Raw genomic sequence first — 17776 nt, 5'->3', positions numbered from 1 at the left:
CTGGCACCGCAGAGCGCGTGCGGCGGCAGAGGAGGACGCAGACGCACGGGAGAGCGCCGGCTCCTTTTCCAACTTTACTTTCCCAGGTTATTAAAAACTTCCTGCGTGGCATTCCTCATTTGCTCCCTCTTTGTTTGTCATCCTCCGTGCGGAGGGAGTGAGTTTGGATATCGGCAGGGGGGGGGAGGAGGCACGAGGACCGGCGGGCTGCTGTCGGATGGAGCGCCGGGGCTCCGGGAGCTCGGGGCGCGCGGCGGACCTGGAGTGAGTGACGCTGGTGGATGGACGCTGCTCCCTGGTAAGGACTGCATTCAAAGTTTCACTTGTGTTCTTCTTCTTTTAGTATTTTATTTTGCAACCATTCACTTTTCCTGTGCTCTCGTGTCCTGGGCACCAAGCTGGGCGAGGGTCCGTGGCACAGCAGAAAATGTCCACATCCTGTGATGTGGCTCTCTGTCAATGGCGCTGAGTCTCCCATAATAAAGGGTTAAAATGGAATAATATCGTCATGGGCAGTTGTAAAGCGGCTTTGCAAGAAAATGAAAAGTCAGACTCCTTCAAGGCCACTTTATTATTGACCTACATTGTGTCTATTTACATCAGGGAATAAAACATAATGAGATTTATTTGGAAATATTGGATGTTTTCCATCCAATTGTTTATTATAGTGTTAATTTGACCGTTTTCCAGGGAAGTGTTTCAGCTAATTCAGCCTCCTGGATGTCGTCAGTGTGTGAGAAGCTGTCGGCCTTCACAGGGATGAAACCAGCATCACTGTAACGAGAAGAAAATGTCACATTTCTAGGGATTCATTGTTTGCCCTGGTTTTCATTGAGACACTCTTGGTACAGAATTTGCCCAGTCCATGCATTTGTGATGTGTGGCCGGTCTGAATATATAAACCTGAGTTAATGGGTTTCTGCAATCTGGGAGGTATGAATATATTTTGTTCCTGGTGTCTGGTTTGGATTCAGCGGGGGTGATTTAATTTCACGTGGCCTGGCTGTTGTGGCAGGGGAGGCTCATAATGAGTTTAAGAAATGTTTTCAAAGGGCTCATCAGCCAGTTTCCCAACAGTGCAGAAGAATGGTTCTCGTCATTTTTTTTAGTGGTTCATTGATGTCTGCCCAACAGCTACTGTTGAATCACAACAAAAAGCCTTAAACAGTGCGGCCCTGGACTTCTCACACAGTCTAGGCTACGTGCCCATTATGAAAATAGACGGTAAAAGAAGGGTACTGCCAGATTCCGTCTCAGTATTTTCATCTAATACAGGCACACACACACAAAGACACACACAGACACACACGCTATGAACTTGCTTGCCAGTTCTCCCGTTGTCCTCTTACTGCACATATGCCTGCATGGACCTGCTGTTGGCCCAGACTTCTATTGTCCTGCTTCATCTCTGTGTCACTTGTCCAAATCCTCCGCCTCCCAGTCCAAGTTAATAACAAATCTGTAGCTTTGGAGCCGTTTTTTTCTTTTTTTTCTCCAGAACCTCTGGGGATCAATGAGCGGTGGAATGAGCTCCCGGTGGACCGGTGGGGAGCTGCCGTGTGCTCGTGACAATGTGGACTGTGTCACGTGGTCCAGACTCCCATCTTGTCCTGCCAAACTCGGCTGCACGCTGCCCAACAAAGCATAAAATATGATGTACTTAAGAGAAAAGAGAAGTCCAGGGCCAAGGAATTAATCTGCGCTTTTAACTTAAACCGAGATTGTTATTTAATTTGACATCTCCTACATGATATTTCCGATACTCCAGTCGGTACTTATAGAAATTAACCACATGGCTGCTGCTGCTGCTGCTGCTCGACACAGTCATGAGATTCTATCTTAATTCATAGCTCAAGGAGAAACTGCAGCTCAGTGAGCTCTAAGTAACACTAATCATCATGAGTGGAAATTTATTGCAATTGACATTTTTTTTTTTTTTTACAATATACCTAACCCTGCACTTGGTTCTCTGCATTGCAATATGAAACATGTACGGATTGTTTAAAGCCGGTGTGGATTAGAAGCAGTAATAGCCTGTTGTCATCACAGAGTTGTCCAGCTGTAGGATTACAACAGCTGGAGGCCTAAGTGCTTCCTGTGGTCTGCACCGACTCTCTGTGTTTGCACCTTTGCTCACCTCCAGCTCCGTGTTTGGATTAATTTGGATTTATGTTTCCTGCACAGCACTTTTCGGCGGCTGCCATTCTTCCCATCCAAAAGGTCACTCATTGTTTCAGAGAAAAACAGGGAGGGATTTTTTTCTGTCATATTGCAGTGCTTGAGGGTGAAGGGTCTTGTGCACAACGTGGCACAGGCCTGGCTCCGGTTTGTTATGAGAGCTGCAGTGTAAACCAGCCACCAGGCGACACAGCAGAAACACATGCATGCATTGATATGTCGCCATCTCCTGAAACAGTCTGTCGCCACCACCTCCGGCCCTCCTCTAGGTTCCGGCTGTCCACTGCACGGCCATGACGGGCACCCAGGAGCCAGACCTGCGTGAGCAGCACAGAGGACCCACGCAGGGGGAAGGGAATGAGAAGGAGGAGGGGGAGAAGGTGCATGTGTCCGTGGAGGGAGAGGACAGGGAGCAGGAGGGGGAGGAAGAGGAGGAGGAAGAGGAGAAGGAGGAGCTGCCGTACCCCGATCTTGCACCAGTGGTCCTTTTGGCTCTGACCCAAACCAGCCCGCCCCGCTCCTGGTGCCTGCGAGCCGTCTGCCACCCATATCCTTCACCGCTGAGTGCACCTTAAGCACCTTGGACATGTGTGTGTGTGTGTGTGTGTGTGTGTGTGTGTGTGTGTTTATAATGGGAGAGATTCATTGTCTGTTTGTGTTTCAGCTCGGTACTTTCTCAAAATCCTGTACCAACAAGCGCCTTGATGTTTACTTTACATTTATACACAGGGGAGACAGAAAGAAGGTCAGTATTGTGCATATCCCTGTGTGTGTGTGTGTGTGTGTGTGTGTGTGTGTGTGTGTGTGTGTGTGTGTGTGTGTGTGAGAGTTCGGAAGACCTCAGGTATTTCCTTGGACCCATTAACTGTGAGAAAAAAATGGTTAACAACCCCCCTGATTGGAGGTTTCCATAGAGACGAGCCCTAATGAATCTCCAGGGCTACAGTCGCCTGTCAGGAGCTTTGTTACCCGGCCTCCAGTTCTACAGCCGGAGTCACAAATAGTACCAACTCACGTCACCTGCCCGGAACCTGGCTCTGCCTCTGTCTTCATCATCTCACCTCGCACCCTCCGCCCTGTCTCTCACTCCCTCTCTCACTCTGTAGATGTGAGGGTGTGATAGTGCAGTGTGTGTGTGTGTGTGTGTGTGCAGTTATCAGCAGTGTATTGTGTGTGTGTGTGTGCGTGAGCAGCTATGAATACTCCAAAGCATAAACGTCAGCATCACCTCAGGGATTTGTCGAGGCTTTCCAAATTGAACATTTTCCACTGCTTCGACTCGAATGTGTGAGTGCCTATTTGTGTGTGTGTGTGTATGTGTGTGTGTGTGTGTGTGAGAGAGTGTGTAAGGGACAATTTTGGCTCAATACCATCATTGTGAGGACATTTTGACGTTGTCAGGACATTTCAGGGTTAGGATTAGGGGTAGGCATGCAGTGGTGATGGTTAAGGATAGGGTTAGGGTTCTAGGGAATGCATCATGTCAATGAGTGTCCTCATTATAGAGAGACTAGTGTGTTTGTATGTTTGTGTGTGTGTGTGTGTGTGTGTGAGAGAGAGAGAGTGTGTAAGGGACAATTTTGGCTCAATACCATCATTGTGAGGACATTTTGACGTTGTGAGGACATTTCAGCCGCTCCTCTCGGACTTGCTTTTAGGGTTATGGTTAGGGTTAGGGTTAGGGTAAGGATTAGGGTTAGGGTTAGGATTAGGGGTAGGCATGCAGTGGTGATGGTTAAGGTTAGTGTAAGGGTTCTAGGGAATGCATCATGTCAATGAGTGTCCTCATTATAGAGAGACTAGTGTGTTTGTGTTTGTTTGTGTGTGTGTGTGTGTATTCCTCTGCTTGTGCGTTTGTGTCATTGTGCGCTTGTCAGTGCGCGGAGCTATTTAGCCACCGTCAGCACTCTGTGTACTCTATAAAATATAAATACATAATTGCTGAATAAATAAAATGGACACCGAGAGGAAAAGAAGGAAGAAGAAGAAGAAGAAAGAAAAAAAAACCTACAAATGCCACGAACCTCTGTCGCCTGCTGGGCCGTTAGCGTGGTCGCGTCCCAGAGCGTTGTACGCTCACTGTGTCAGCACTAACTTAGTGCACACACTTACAAACGCACACTCATGATCACACACACACACTCACACACACACACACACACTCACACACACACACACACTCACACACACACACACACTCAAACACACACAAACACACACACTCACACACACTCACACACATACACACACACACACAGACACACACACACACACACACACACACACACTCACACACACACACACACACAAACGAGGGAATCTCCCATGGAGCGGCTCTGTAGAGGAATCACCTGGTTGCTTGGCAACAGCGTAGCTCTGCCCTGGCGGCCCAGTTACTTCCGCTCGTTGTGTTTGTTTGTTTTTGTGTGAGTCTGTCTGTCTGTCTCTGTGTGTGTGTGCTTGTGTGTGTGTGTTTGTGTGTGTGTGTCCATACAGTATGGCGACTGGCATGTGTCCCATCTCGAGTTTATCGCTCTGTATTTATTACTTATTGTGAGTGTGTGTGTGTGTGTGTGTGTGTGTGTGTGTGTGTGTGCTCCTGTGAGCGATCTGCGGGGGAAGCAGTGGGTGGACGTTGTTCGACAGGGACATTAATGTGAGCTCACTGGGGGGGGGGGGAGTGGGGGGGCCTGATGTGACCCCTCCTTCCTGCTTAACGTTTTCTACCCTCACTTCATATTGCAAATGAATTTCCCATCTCCCTCCGTCCGTCTCCTCCCTCTCAGAGACGACCTCCTCCTCCTCGGGCCGTGTTTACTGTACATCTCCCCGTCCTGTACAGCACATCTAACAAATTTATTTTCACGAAACAAAAACAAGATTAGCTTTCACCATTATGTAACGTTCTGTTATTCCCCCGGCGCCGTGAGGAGGAAGAGGAGGAGGAGGAGGAGGAGGAGGATGGGTTAGTTACACCCGGGAGTGTGAGGTGTCTACTCTGTGAAGTGCTGAGCTTTCCATGTGGCTGTCATCAACGCTCCTTTAATGTAACGTATGACACACGCAGGGAAACAGGCAGCCTCACACGTGGAGAGGTGCACACACGCAAACGCACACACAATCACACACACACTGGATATAAGTTATTCAGCAGTGCATTAAACATTCAGTGCGTTTCCTTTTGTTTAAAGATGAGAAAAGCTGATTCTGTCACTCTCACACAAGTACCTTTCTCTGCCTGTCTTTCTTCTTCTGCTCCCCCCCCCCTCTCATCCCTCCTTAGTCGATATCAAACCCATCCACTCCCATTTATTACTCCCTCTATTCCTAAACTGCCTCTTAATTGGCCTGAGGTGTGTGTGTGTGTGTGTGGGTAAGTTGGGGTGCGTGGGGGGGGGTCAATATTGGAAGGGAGGCGGTCTTACTCAAAGTATGATGACCTGTCAAAATCATTTTAGCCAATTAAAATGGTTCTAGCTACTGTTTCCATGGTTACCATCTGTCACACTGTTTTGGGGGCGGAGCCAGTGTCATCGACAACTTGACAGCAACTTGGCCCACCGTCACTTCAGAGACTCTCTCTCGCTCGCTCGCTCTCTCGCTCGCTCTCTCGCTCGCTCTCTCTCTCTCTCTCTCTCTCTCTCTCTCTCTCTCTCTCTCTCTCTCTATGACTCACACACACACACACACAAACACACACACAGACACACACACACTTAACTAGGTTATGTTTAATCAAGTCTGTGTGTGAGGATTCCAAAGTGAAAGTGTGGAGCCCGGCAGCAAAGAGCATGATGAGATAGTCAATAAATTCACACAGTGCATAATTCACTGATGCATTATAGATCTGTTATCAGGATGCCCTCAATAAACACTTGGGTTGCCAGGTTTGAAAAAAAATCCCTCTGGGTGGTATTGAACCTTGATCCTATTACACCTGCCTCGCCTTTAAAGGGACAGTTTACCAAAGAATTAACATTCACTCTACTCTCCACTATGCCGAATTTTCATTTTTCGGTGAACTTTCCAGCAGTAGATACTTATCGACATAGTAAATTTCCCTCGGGATCAATAACGTATCCATACATCTATCAATCTGAGTTGATTGGTGAACATTTATTGACTTACTCTGTAAATGCCAAAAGTGTCACAAGGGTCATTATTGATCACTTTGTAAATCACCATCAGCTATATATATATATATATATATATATATATATATATTTTTTTTAAATATCTGATGGTGGCATCAGACACAGAACACACAATCAGAAAAATCTATTTACAAACTAAACCTATGTACAAATAGAAAGTAACATATATTTAAAATATTAAAGGTCACTGTTCCATATAAATGCAGCTTGTGAACCTCATGGTGGCGCTAGAGAAGCAGAAAAAGTTGAAGCATCACCCATACACTGTATATAAAGATGGACGACATGACCGCATCCTAAAAGTGAAGCCAAAGAATTTTGATCGCCCCCTGGTGGCTGACTGCAGCACAGGCCGTGGACCCCACCTCCTCCATGTTAGTGAATTGGACATGGGCCAAACTAAAGATAGTTCTTACCACACTGATGTCTGTTCAAATGTCAATTTATCTAGTAAGAGTGAAATGTCATCACAGCTGAGTCTGACCCACAACAGATTCTGATACTGTGGCTCTATTCTGTCGCTTTCATATCATTTGTATAATTTCCGTAGAGTGGGGGCATCTTTGTATAGGGTCTATGTAATCACCTAAGTCATTAGGATTTATCCCCATAGGACCACGAAGGTCCGTGTCCAGTGTAATCACTAACCATTCATCAGTTATTTCGACCTGGAGTTAAGTGGTGAAGCGATCATCTGACTAACGGATATTCCCCATCCATGGAGCTGCTAATGAAAATATCTTTCAGTTCAAAAAGTCATTATAATGACTCCAGGGTTTCCCACTTTGGTTTTTGTACAGATTATCTTCAGAGCTTTTTTTAGCCAGAGGCCGAAGGGGTCGTGGAAACGTCTCCTGATGATGAGCGTCAAGAGCATCATAGAAAGATGAAGTGAGGAGAATCTAAAACAGACTAACGGATCTTTACAAACGCTCGGCCCAGACGTGGTTCTTCCCAATAGTTTTCTATGAGTTACAACTTCCTACATTATATAAAAGCTGCCTTGTGGAAGACTGGAAAATCTACAAAATAAAATCAGCCACAGCTTTTGCGTATTCGATCCAGACAGCGTGTGCGTGTCCCTGTGGAACATCCCCTTAAGTTAATGAATGTTTTTAAATGAAAATGTTCCCCCACGCTGGCCTTAGCATGTGTATTCCAGCCAAGGGTGGAGGATGATGACAGAAAGATCAGGGAGATGTGATCTGATTTGATTTCTAATGTCTGCCTGACCTTTATTACCTGTGTTGGCACTCGAGGAGAGCGAGGGGGGGAGAGCACGAGGAGGAAGAGGAAGAGGAAGAGGAGGAGGAGGAAGAAGAGGCGGGGTTGTATCTTTGAAGAGGGTGGGAAACGTGAAGATGAGAGGATGAGGCAATTAGAGAGAGACGGCAAAGTGTCGAGGAAAGATAACGTTTGCAGTTATTTACGGCTAAAAGCTCAAAATCTTAACCTTTCTCCTCTGCTTTTCGGCACTGAAGCGTTTTCTTCACCTCATCTCTCCCTGTCCCTCATTCTTGCCTCCTTGTTTCCACTTGCACATCTCCATCTCTCGGCCTGTCTGTCTCTCTAAGACCCTCCATCTCTCCGACGACGTTAATTATTAAGCGTAGCTGTAGTTTATCTGTTGGCTTAGACTCAGGTTTCTGACAGGGAGACTACAGCTCTACCCAAGGGCAGTCATATGTGGGGACGGGCGCGGAGGGGGGACGCCGAGCAAAAACCGATTTTTGGGAGGGGAAGGAGAATGCATGTGCACGGGAGTGAATGAGAGAGGGGCAAAAAAATGATATGATTCGGCAGGAAGATGGGAAATTATACCGTACTATATAAAGGAAGATGAGAGACAGAGAGCGGGAGGAGCAGAGCAAAGAGAGAAAAATAATTGGGCCAAAGAGAGGAGGAAAAAGCCTGTAAGAAGAAAATTGAGAGCGACGATGGAGGGAAAGGTTGAGAGAGGAAAAAACGATGGAGGGAGCGTGAAAAAGAGGAGTGGACGTTCCCCGTGTGTTTCACTGCTGATGCTGAATGATGGGCCAACCGTGGAAAAACTCCCACCTCATCCATCAATCAAACCCTGACCCTGCCCCGTCCCTCGTTAAACTACGTTGTGCGTTTGACCGTGTGTCGCCTGCGAGTGTGTTTCATGGACACACACACACCGGCTTATTCAAGCTGCTGTAAGTTACACAGATGGAGCGAGATTAAAACGACCCTCCACAGCATCGAGCAGATGAAGGATGCCGCAGCAGGGGTTGTGTGCGCTGAAGGACGTCACTTGTGTGTTTGTGTGTGTGTGTGTGAGCGTATTAATTGTGTTGTCTTCCAGTCCAGACAGGATGCAAGCGGATTGTGAAACTCAGGAGTCAGTTCCCACGGTGAGATAGGGGTTCCCATGGCAACCACAGCGAAGGGAGGACACTGGATTACCTCTCTCTCTCTCTCTCTCTCTCTCTCTCTCTCTCTCTCTCTCTCTCTCTCTGTCTCAAGGGTGATAAAGGATTGTACTCTCATTAATTTTGCCGCCCTCTCGAGAGCAAAGTGTCCGGAAAGGGGACTCGTGTGTGTCTGTGTGTGTGTGTGTGTGTGTGTGTGTGTGTGTGTGTGTGTGTGTGTGTGTGTGTGTGTGTGTGTCTGTGTCCATGTGAATGCTCCAGGCTTTGTTATGTATGCGTCCTTGGCTCTTGAATACATTCCTGTCATCCTTTCAGCAGTTTTCCCATTTGTGCGTGTGTTTGTGTGTGTGTGTGTGTGTGTTCACCTAAATCCAAAAATCATTTCTTTAACTTTCCACCTCAGACTCCTCTCTCTTTGAAGCCTCTCTGCTATTCCCTTCTTTCACCTCCTCCCTCGCACACGCTCAGATGTCTCGCCGACTGTTTCCTGGTAGCTGACTTGCTTATTTTTTTCTGCTTGTGAATATTAAACCCGTCAAAACGTCTCACCGGATGTTGTGTTTGTAAATGACGGATGATACATTTAAGCTCATTATCGCAAGTTTCCACCCTCGCACAAGTTGTTTCTGTGGTTCATACATTAAATCATGTGCTTGTAAATTAGATTTTCCCGAGCTGCAGGGTGCTGCTTCACCCGTGGAGCTGTGTGTGTTATACGCTCAGACAGAGAGATGCTTTTTTTCCCATTAATGTTTATACGTTACAAGGTTGAGGCAGCTGGACCTTAAACTTAAACCCCTCAGGGTTTTCCTCTGGGTTACTACATTTACTAAATACAGACTGGCGACAAATTTGAAGGATAAACCTGAATAAATGAGCGGAGACACATAATGAATGCAGATGATTGCACACGGGTCTCACAGGGTCACTGAATGATTGGATGAGTATGAAAATGATGTGAATTATATGCTATAGCTCTCACAGTCAGCGCATGTCAGTGGGAGAGGTTGGACAGCTGTGTTGGACAGCGCTCGGCGTCTCTGTCACCAAAACACCCCATGAATAACGGTGTTTATCCCTCCAGCAGAGTTACGGAGACTTGAGGAATATACAGGACCAAAGATCACCCAAAGCTATTCTGGTAGCTGCTGGTGGTGAAGCTCTTTACTGAGACACTGAACATTATTTTATTCCATTAAGTCGTCACTTAACTGTGTGAAGAAAATACTTTAAACTCTTCCCTGCCTGTGTTTAATTAGGTTTTCTTGTTCAGGTAGATTAAGGGTGACTGTGTGTGCACATTTAAACACCAGGACAATTCAACCATTTACTGAGGACATCAGTTCGGGTGGAGGAATAGATGAACTTGTGATTTTTCTGCATAATAAACCAACAAAGATGAATACATTACTATATATATGCCATTACTGAGGACAATTATGAATAAATTAAACTACATAATTTATGGATTCACAATGTTTAACAAGCATCTGAGGTGTTAATACAGAAACTGTTTCACTCTCTCTTAGAATGAGGTATAGATCAATCACCAGCAGACATTAGGGACCATTACTAATGAGTACAACTCCAAAAACATGCATTGAATCGGGTATATAATTACAAAAGAGCATTAGGGCCACGTAAAAGAACAAAAACCTACGATTAAGAGAATAAAGTCGTAACTTAAGGCTAAATGTCCTTTTAGAGAGGATTATGACAAGACAACTTTATTTTTGTAATAGAACTAATATATAAATCGTCCCTATGCGTATAAAATATGTAAATAAATGAAACTTTCTTGTGACTGAGCGGTCTCTCACAAAGAGATTTTGGGCTAAACACATCCAGACCTTATATAATCTCCCTTAAAAAAAAAAAACCTATGTGCACAGACAGGTAAATTCCTCCACCTGCTCTGACCTCACAGAACAGGCTTGATATATTCAGGCTTGACATTCTCTCCCCATGTTTGTCCATGAATTGAATCTTTACACTGAATCAACTCCACAGACAGAACCCACTGTTTAGGTTGTGCTGCAGCCATGAGCTTGTAAATGAGGATCATTTACAAGCTCAATATTATGAAATGTGTCATTATTGAACATTGTTATTGTGACCAAACCTTTTCACCGTCACGAACCTTGACTCTGTCCCACATGGTTTGAGCGTGTGAGCATTTTGGCCATCCTGCTGAACTGTGTGACTCTCGGGATGTTCCAGCCCTGTGGCCACACCCCCTACTTCCTGCAGGTAACACACACACACACACACACACACACACACACACACAAACACACGTACACGCTCACGGATACACACCCTCACACAGTCGGAAATCTCAAACTAATTATGTTCCCCGTGACACTTTATTATCAAGGGTCTGAAAAGTTTTAGCTTTAATTTTTCCCCACTTAATCAGTTTACACTAATCCTCTGGGTTTTATTATTGTGTGTGTGTGTGTCTCTCTCTCTCTGTGTGTGTCTGTGTGTGCGTGTGTGTGTGTGTGTTATTCAGGCTCTGGATGATGGGATCTTTGCGTTTTTCGCCGGGGAGATGGTGATGAAGATGGTCGCTCTCGGGATCATAGGTCAAAGCGGTTACCTAGGCGACACATGGAACAGACTGGACTTCTTCATCGTTCTTGTGGGGTGAGTGTTTGACAGACACACACACACACACACACATACACACATGCACGCAAACACACGCTCATCTGACATTAAATATGAGCCAAAAGTGTGTGTATGTGTGTGTTTTGTGTAAAGCTTAGACACTTGTTTAATGCCAGTTAAATGTCAAACGTGTGTGTGTGTGTGTGTGCGCGCGTGTGTGCTTAGACGCACCGACAGAAGTGTGTGTGTGTGTCTGTGTGTGTGAGTGTGACAACTTTCGTAGAATGACAATCGCATTGTTCAGTCCTGAGAGACGGAGACATGTGTGATTGGTTAGTTTGGAAGGCTATGCATCCCAGAGACCCTGCCCTGCGTTCTGGTGGATTCCCAGTAGACTGTCAGAATTTGTCAAGGTCAGGATGATCGCGATGCCGGTGACACAGCAGCGGCTTTCCCTCTCCACAGAATGCTGGAGTATTCCCTGGACGGACACAATGTCAGCCTATCAGCCATCAGGACGGTCCGGGTCCTCCGCCCTCTGAGAGCCATCAACAGAGTTCCCAGTGAGTTTCTCTCCTGTTCCCTCCAACGCGCACTCGGAAAGTATCAAGACCATTCTGTTGTCGTTCATTGTGTGTTTCGTTCTGTGCCAACACATTGGATTTTAAATGAATTAGTGGCTGTGAGGTTACAGTGCTGACGTTGGACTTTGAAAGTTTTAAAGTGGGTTTAAATTCAAATCAGTTGAACAGCACAGGCGTCTCCTGACTTTAGGACAATGCAGCAGGTCAAAGATTTTAGAGAGAAAGGACGACAGGTTTTAATCGTCAACCAGTATAACAATCTTGACTTGAGGGGTCTCTAACTCAACCTGACCTGTGTGTTTCACCTGCGTGAGTCCAGACTGATTTGGCAGAAAGTCCCTGAAACAAGTGCGGAGGGAAGATGGCTGCAGCACAGGCCTGGCAGCACATCAGCAGGAGAGAGAGACCAAATGTCTTCTGGTGTCTGTGCGGTCGTAGATTTCAGAGCGTCTCTCTCTGAGCAAAATCCTAAATGTGATGACGGTGCACGAATTCGCCAGGTTTATGTTAACTTAATCAATAAGGTTCAGATTTCTTCTATAATTGGTTTACCAGGCATAAAAAAAAAAAATCCAAATCTTGTGCAGAGACAGCTGTGACAATGAAAAATGTGCCACTGTCCTTCGCCTCTCCGGCTAAACAGTAGAGTTTTTCTTTAAAGGAGACATTCTGCTCATATTCAGGTTCATAGTTTTTATTTGGCTTATTATTTTAAAATGTTAACTTACTCCGATGTTCAGAAAACACATACATTTCCCCATATTCTCAAATGCTGCAGCTCCTCTTTTCAGCCTCTGTCTGAAACACTTGGTTTTAGCTCCTGCTTCTTTATGACCCGCCCTTCCGGCTATAGCCCAGTCTGCTCTGTTGTGATTGGTCAACCCCTTTCTGGAAAGGTCCACCTCTCACTCTACCTGACTTTGTTATAGGGGGCGTGTCAGGCTAGCCACTAGGTGTGTCGGGTCTAGAATCAGGTGAGGACCCAATTGCAGATACCATACTATCCAAGAAGAGATCCAATGAACACGCTTTAATTTGAAGAAGTTTTAAACAGGAAGACAATCAGGAAGGAAGTGGTAACCTATCAAAATAGAAATACGTGCCAATAACTGTGAGCTCTCCCCCCTCTTTGTCTCTCGCAAAATTAGCACATTCACCAGATGTCACATTTACATCGCAGATAAAAACCAGCGTCAACTGCTGAGTAGTTTGACCCGTGAATACCAGTTGTATTTGTTCCCATCGCAGACAAAAGCCTTGAATGAGCGACTGTTAATGGTTTATTTTGACCAGTGGAAAAGGAGATAAAGTCCCTAAACACAATGAGCCTTAAAAAAGTTCCAGAGTGAAATAATCGAAAAGTCCACAATGAAAAAAAAAAGGCTCCTGACAGGGGGAGAATCACGAGAAGGTGTGGATTAAGCAAACGTGGACCATGGTGATGTAGTAGAAGCTTCGGCTGGAAAGGGAAGGAGGAGCTTTGGGCTTTTTAACTTTGGATCTTTTACAAACACAAAAAAACAACAAGTTTCCTTTAACAGACGGGTCAGTTTCTTTTTTACTACACTCTTTGAACTTGGCACAACTCAGACTGAGCTCTTCCAAAATTGTGGGGCGCGTTTTTGACAGAGCCAAAAGTCTAGAAGCAGCGAACAGGAAGATTTTTGTGTCTGAGCGGAGTGGAAGATAATTATCAGAGTTTGAACTCTAATTATTTGCCACTCAGTTAATTGCTCTGCTCCAGTTTTGTGCAAAACACATGAAGAGACTCTTCCCGTCTAGCCAACACTTCCTGGGACTGACATTTTGCTTCACGCAGATCTTCACTTGATTGAGTGTCAAGTCCTGGTGTTTATGCTGCCTGTGTGTGCGTTTGTGTGTCTGTGTGTGTGTGTGTTGGCAGGCATGCGTATCCTGGTGACGCTCCTCCTCGACACACTTCCCATGCTGGGCAACGTGCTGGCGCTCTGCTTCTTTGTCTTCTTCATCTTCGGCATCGTCGGCGTGCAGCTGTGGGCGGGGCTCCTGAGGAACCGCTGCTTCATGGGAGAGGATGTCAAGATGTGAGTTACTATAGGAGCCGGCAGATGTCACAAGGATGGCCTCATTACTCTGAACCCGGTGTCAAAATGTTGTCCTCCCCGCTGGTATTTCTTAGAGGGGATCAATAGGGCTGATAGGCCGATCTCATTTGTCCTCTAATCAGTTCAGGAGGAAGTAAATGTGTAGATGTGTTTCCTGCTGGAATCTCAAGAAGGCTCAGTGGATTATTGTGTGTTTTTTATTCAGGCTTTAACACAAACCTTCAGAGTTTCCCCTGTCGCTGCTCTTCTCTGCCACATGATCCTTCGTGTCATCTTCGATCAGTGTCGGCCTGACGCTGTTGCATCACCGCTCTCACTCCCGCTCACATGTTCACACACATACACACACACATGTTCACACACCCACACACACACACTCACACACACACACACACACAATCCCATAATATCACATAACATTGGATAACATTGTGTACACCTCCTGACCTCCCATCTGCTCGACCAGATAGTAATCACTGGTAGTGATAACACTTTATGTAGAACAGCTTTTAATATGCAGTGTTCTATAGGGTTGCCAGATATAAGCAATTTGATAATGAATTTTACTGTATGATACTAATGTACTGTTGTCATTATATCATAATGCTCCTCCTCCGACCACTAATACTGATTATAATGATAAAGACTTAACTTATATAACAAATTTTATAACAGAGATTTCAAAGGGGAAATTTAATTATGCCACATGTGAAATTACATTGAACTAAACATTTTGAAATACCCAGAGTACATCAAACTAAGTAATAAAACTAGAGCGAGACTGCGTACAGCACATACACACAGAAGAAGAAATAAAGTGAAATTAAGTGATTTAATATTCTAAATTCTTAGACAATCGACATGACAGACAATAGGCAATTACATATTTTTCTTTTAACGCAACGTATCTACTGAATAGAAATAAACATCACACCGTATTTTATTGCTGGAAAAAGACCACACCTCTTTAAAAATGTTAAAAACTGCAGCATTCAGGTTTTTATTTGGCTCCGCACCAAGTTTAATTATTTATAAATATTAGCCCTGAACTTTCAAATTAAGAGTCGTAGAGTATTCCCTGAAAAAATTATCCAACGAGGCCTGTTGTTCCTGTTTTGATTGAGAGACCCCCGGTAAGAAAATGAAAATTTGAAAATCTTAATATTCTCCCACACCCAAAATTAAATGGGTTCTTCCCAAGCCCAGACACAATCGTCCTACCAAGTTTGGTTTAAATGTACTGTTGACAACTTAACCAACAATCAAACAAAAACACTGACAGGGGTGAAAACATAACCTCCTTGGTGGAGGGAATTAATTAGTAAGAAGCTGTTTTTAAAGAGCTTTGAGAAAGAGTAATTGAGAATAAGTTACCCCTTGGTTTTCTAGCCAGTAATTCTCTGATTCTCACATTCATCAAACTCACAACTGCAACACAGCATTTGAACAAAAACTCTCAGTGCGGACAAAGAGGGACAAGCAGCCTCGAAAATCAATCAGTTCATCACTGACGCACGAGTCTGTGATTGTATCTCTCACACGCTCCAGCTGCTTGAGGAAAGACAGCATCATATTCTCCCCATGTGGTCACATGAGGCTGCTTAACGTCAGCCCACACATGATACTCTCTCTATTTTCTTCTCAGTTAGCAATTTGAATTTTTGTTTCTGCTTCATAAACAACAAAGTGCCCTTCCCTAATAAGGAGCGAGTGCGACGTTCCCCCGTGACCTCTTTCTACACCACAGATGATAGATTACTTATCTCTCTGCTGCTCCTCTCTCTCTCCCTTTCCTCTTCCATTCATCCTCATCTCTCTCGCTGCTTCCACAGTTCCCACCTTAGCACTCGTCTTCTTGTGTTTTTCCAGAACGCTGACATTTTGAAATTATTTATCTGAATTTAAGGCTCATTTTTTTTATTTTTGGGCAGTTTCGAGCAGATGGGAATATCCTCTATTTTCACATTGAGTCAACTGAGCTCACTAACAAGTGTTATGTGTGGGGTCTAAGCTATAACTCATTCCTTCCCCTCTTAGGGCTCCATTGTTGTCCAGACATGATTAAACCCACACCATTGTACTGGGTGACATTCATTTAAAAGAACATGGGCACAGTGGTTTAACTGTTGTCAGTCTCACTTACTGTATAGACCCACTCGTAGATATTAATCTGCAGCTAAACATAGTCCGTTATTCAACATTTACTCCTCCTCCTCCTGTCGTACAAAAGGAAACTCAAACATTCCAGGTACAAGTGCCGCCATCTTGCACTGTGGTATCGAGGGCCTGTCAATTGGTTAATGTGTTTAACCAAACAGTCTGTCTCAGCTCAATAATTACACATAATCATGTTTTTAAAGCATCAAATTACGAATCAAAGCCAAATTTACAGTACAAATGAATACTTGAGTCATTAGTGTGATAAGAACTACCTTAAATGACAGAAATCATCTCTGAGAAAAATTTATTTGACTTTATTTGATAGGGTTTATCACCTCTATTACAGCCAGCCACCAGAGGGCAATACAATTATTTGGCTTCACCTTTGTGTAGCTGTCATGTTGTCGATCATCACAGTCTATGGTACTGCTCTTTAAAATATAGGATAATTACAGCCATTCTGATAAGGGCTGAAGTTGTTCATGATTTTTTATACATTTGTACGATTAACATGCTTCTTCTCATTCATCTTGTGCCCCCCCCCCCTTCTTTCAGGAGATATAACGTTTCCTTCCTGAGCGGCTACTACCGGCCGGACGGCACCGACGACCACCCCTTCATCTGCTCGACAGATCGGGATAACGGGATGCTCCGCTGCTCCGACGTTCCTCGCCGCCGCGTCGGCAAGTCCTTCTGCTTCCTGGGTCCCGGGGAGGCCCAGTCCGAGATGGGACGGATGGACAGAGAAGAGGAACCAGGCACATGCGTGAACTGGTATCGGTATTACAACGAGTGTCGCGCCGGGGAAGTAAACCCACACAAAGGGGCCATTAACTTTGATAATATTGGATACGCATGGATTGCCATTTTTCAGGTAAATCAGTGAAGGATTTTAATGGAGTGGTAAATCGGCAATGATATGCACCACACATTAGTGTGATTACTGTGTGTGTGTGTGTGTGTGTGTGTGTATGTGTATATTCAGGTAATTACTCTAGAAGGTTGGGTGGACATCATGTACTATGTCATGGATGCACATTCCTTCTACAACTTCATCTACTTCATCTTCCTCATTATAGTAAGTACACACACACACACACACACACACACACTTCGTTTACTGAGAGTGCAGCTGGTGTAAGTACAGTACAGATTAACCTTCCCTTTGTGTCATACATTGCTTCTCCTCTTCTCGATTCTTGTAGTCCACACATTGCACAGAACTACAACACCCTTGAGTGTGATCTTTGTAAAGGACACTCAGATGTAATAACCTGGATGTAAGTGAATACATCACAGTCTTGTTAATGAGGACTTTGTTTGTCACCATCAATAAAATGAAGATCATCGACAGGACTTTGCAAACGATGCATGAACTGTTAATACCCCTAGTTAGGTGCTTACATTTAAAAATGCTATTTCATAATGATGTATCGTTTATACCATGATGAGTGATTAATCTAAATAATCAGTAGATCATGTCGCTAATCTTATTGGCTGCAAAAGTGAATCCAAAGACACATTATATCATATGTCATTTTCTGACTTTACAGTGAGATCATGATGACATCATTGCTAACATATGATCATGAATTATTATTTTTTCT

General features: G+C 44.6%; 1 protein-coding gene across 1 annotated transcript in view; it reads left to right on the top strand.

The window, feature by feature from the left end:
* The first annotated feature begins 2471 nt into the window (after nucleotides 1-2471).
* Nucleotides 2472-17776, top strand: part of LOC128432476 (voltage-dependent T-type calcium channel subunit alpha-1H) — a 45067-nt gene continuing 29762 nt past the window's right edge. The window contains exons 1-7 of the mRNA XM_053417710.1: nucleotides 2472-2725; nucleotides 10885-10978; nucleotides 11244-11377; nucleotides 11807-11904; nucleotides 13829-13988; nucleotides 16725-17043; nucleotides 17155-17247. Of these exons, the coding sequence (XP_053273685.1) occupies nucleotides 2472-2725; nucleotides 10885-10978; nucleotides 11244-11377; nucleotides 11807-11904; nucleotides 13829-13988; nucleotides 16725-17043; nucleotides 17155-17247 (1152 nt within the window). The remainder of the gene's footprint in view (nucleotides 2726-10884; nucleotides 10979-11243; nucleotides 11378-11806; nucleotides 11905-13828; nucleotides 13989-16724; nucleotides 17044-17154; nucleotides 17248-17776) is intronic.

The sequence above is a fragment of the Pleuronectes platessa genome, chromosome 3, assembly GCF_947347685.1.
Source record: "Pleuronectes platessa chromosome 3, fPlePla1.1, whole genome shotgun sequence".
Classification (NCBI taxonomy): Eukaryota; Metazoa; Chordata; class Actinopteri; order Pleuronectiformes; family Pleuronectidae; genus Pleuronectes; species Pleuronectes platessa.
Note: the sequence above shows the minus strand (reverse complement) of the source record. Positions and strands in the feature narration are given on the sequence as shown.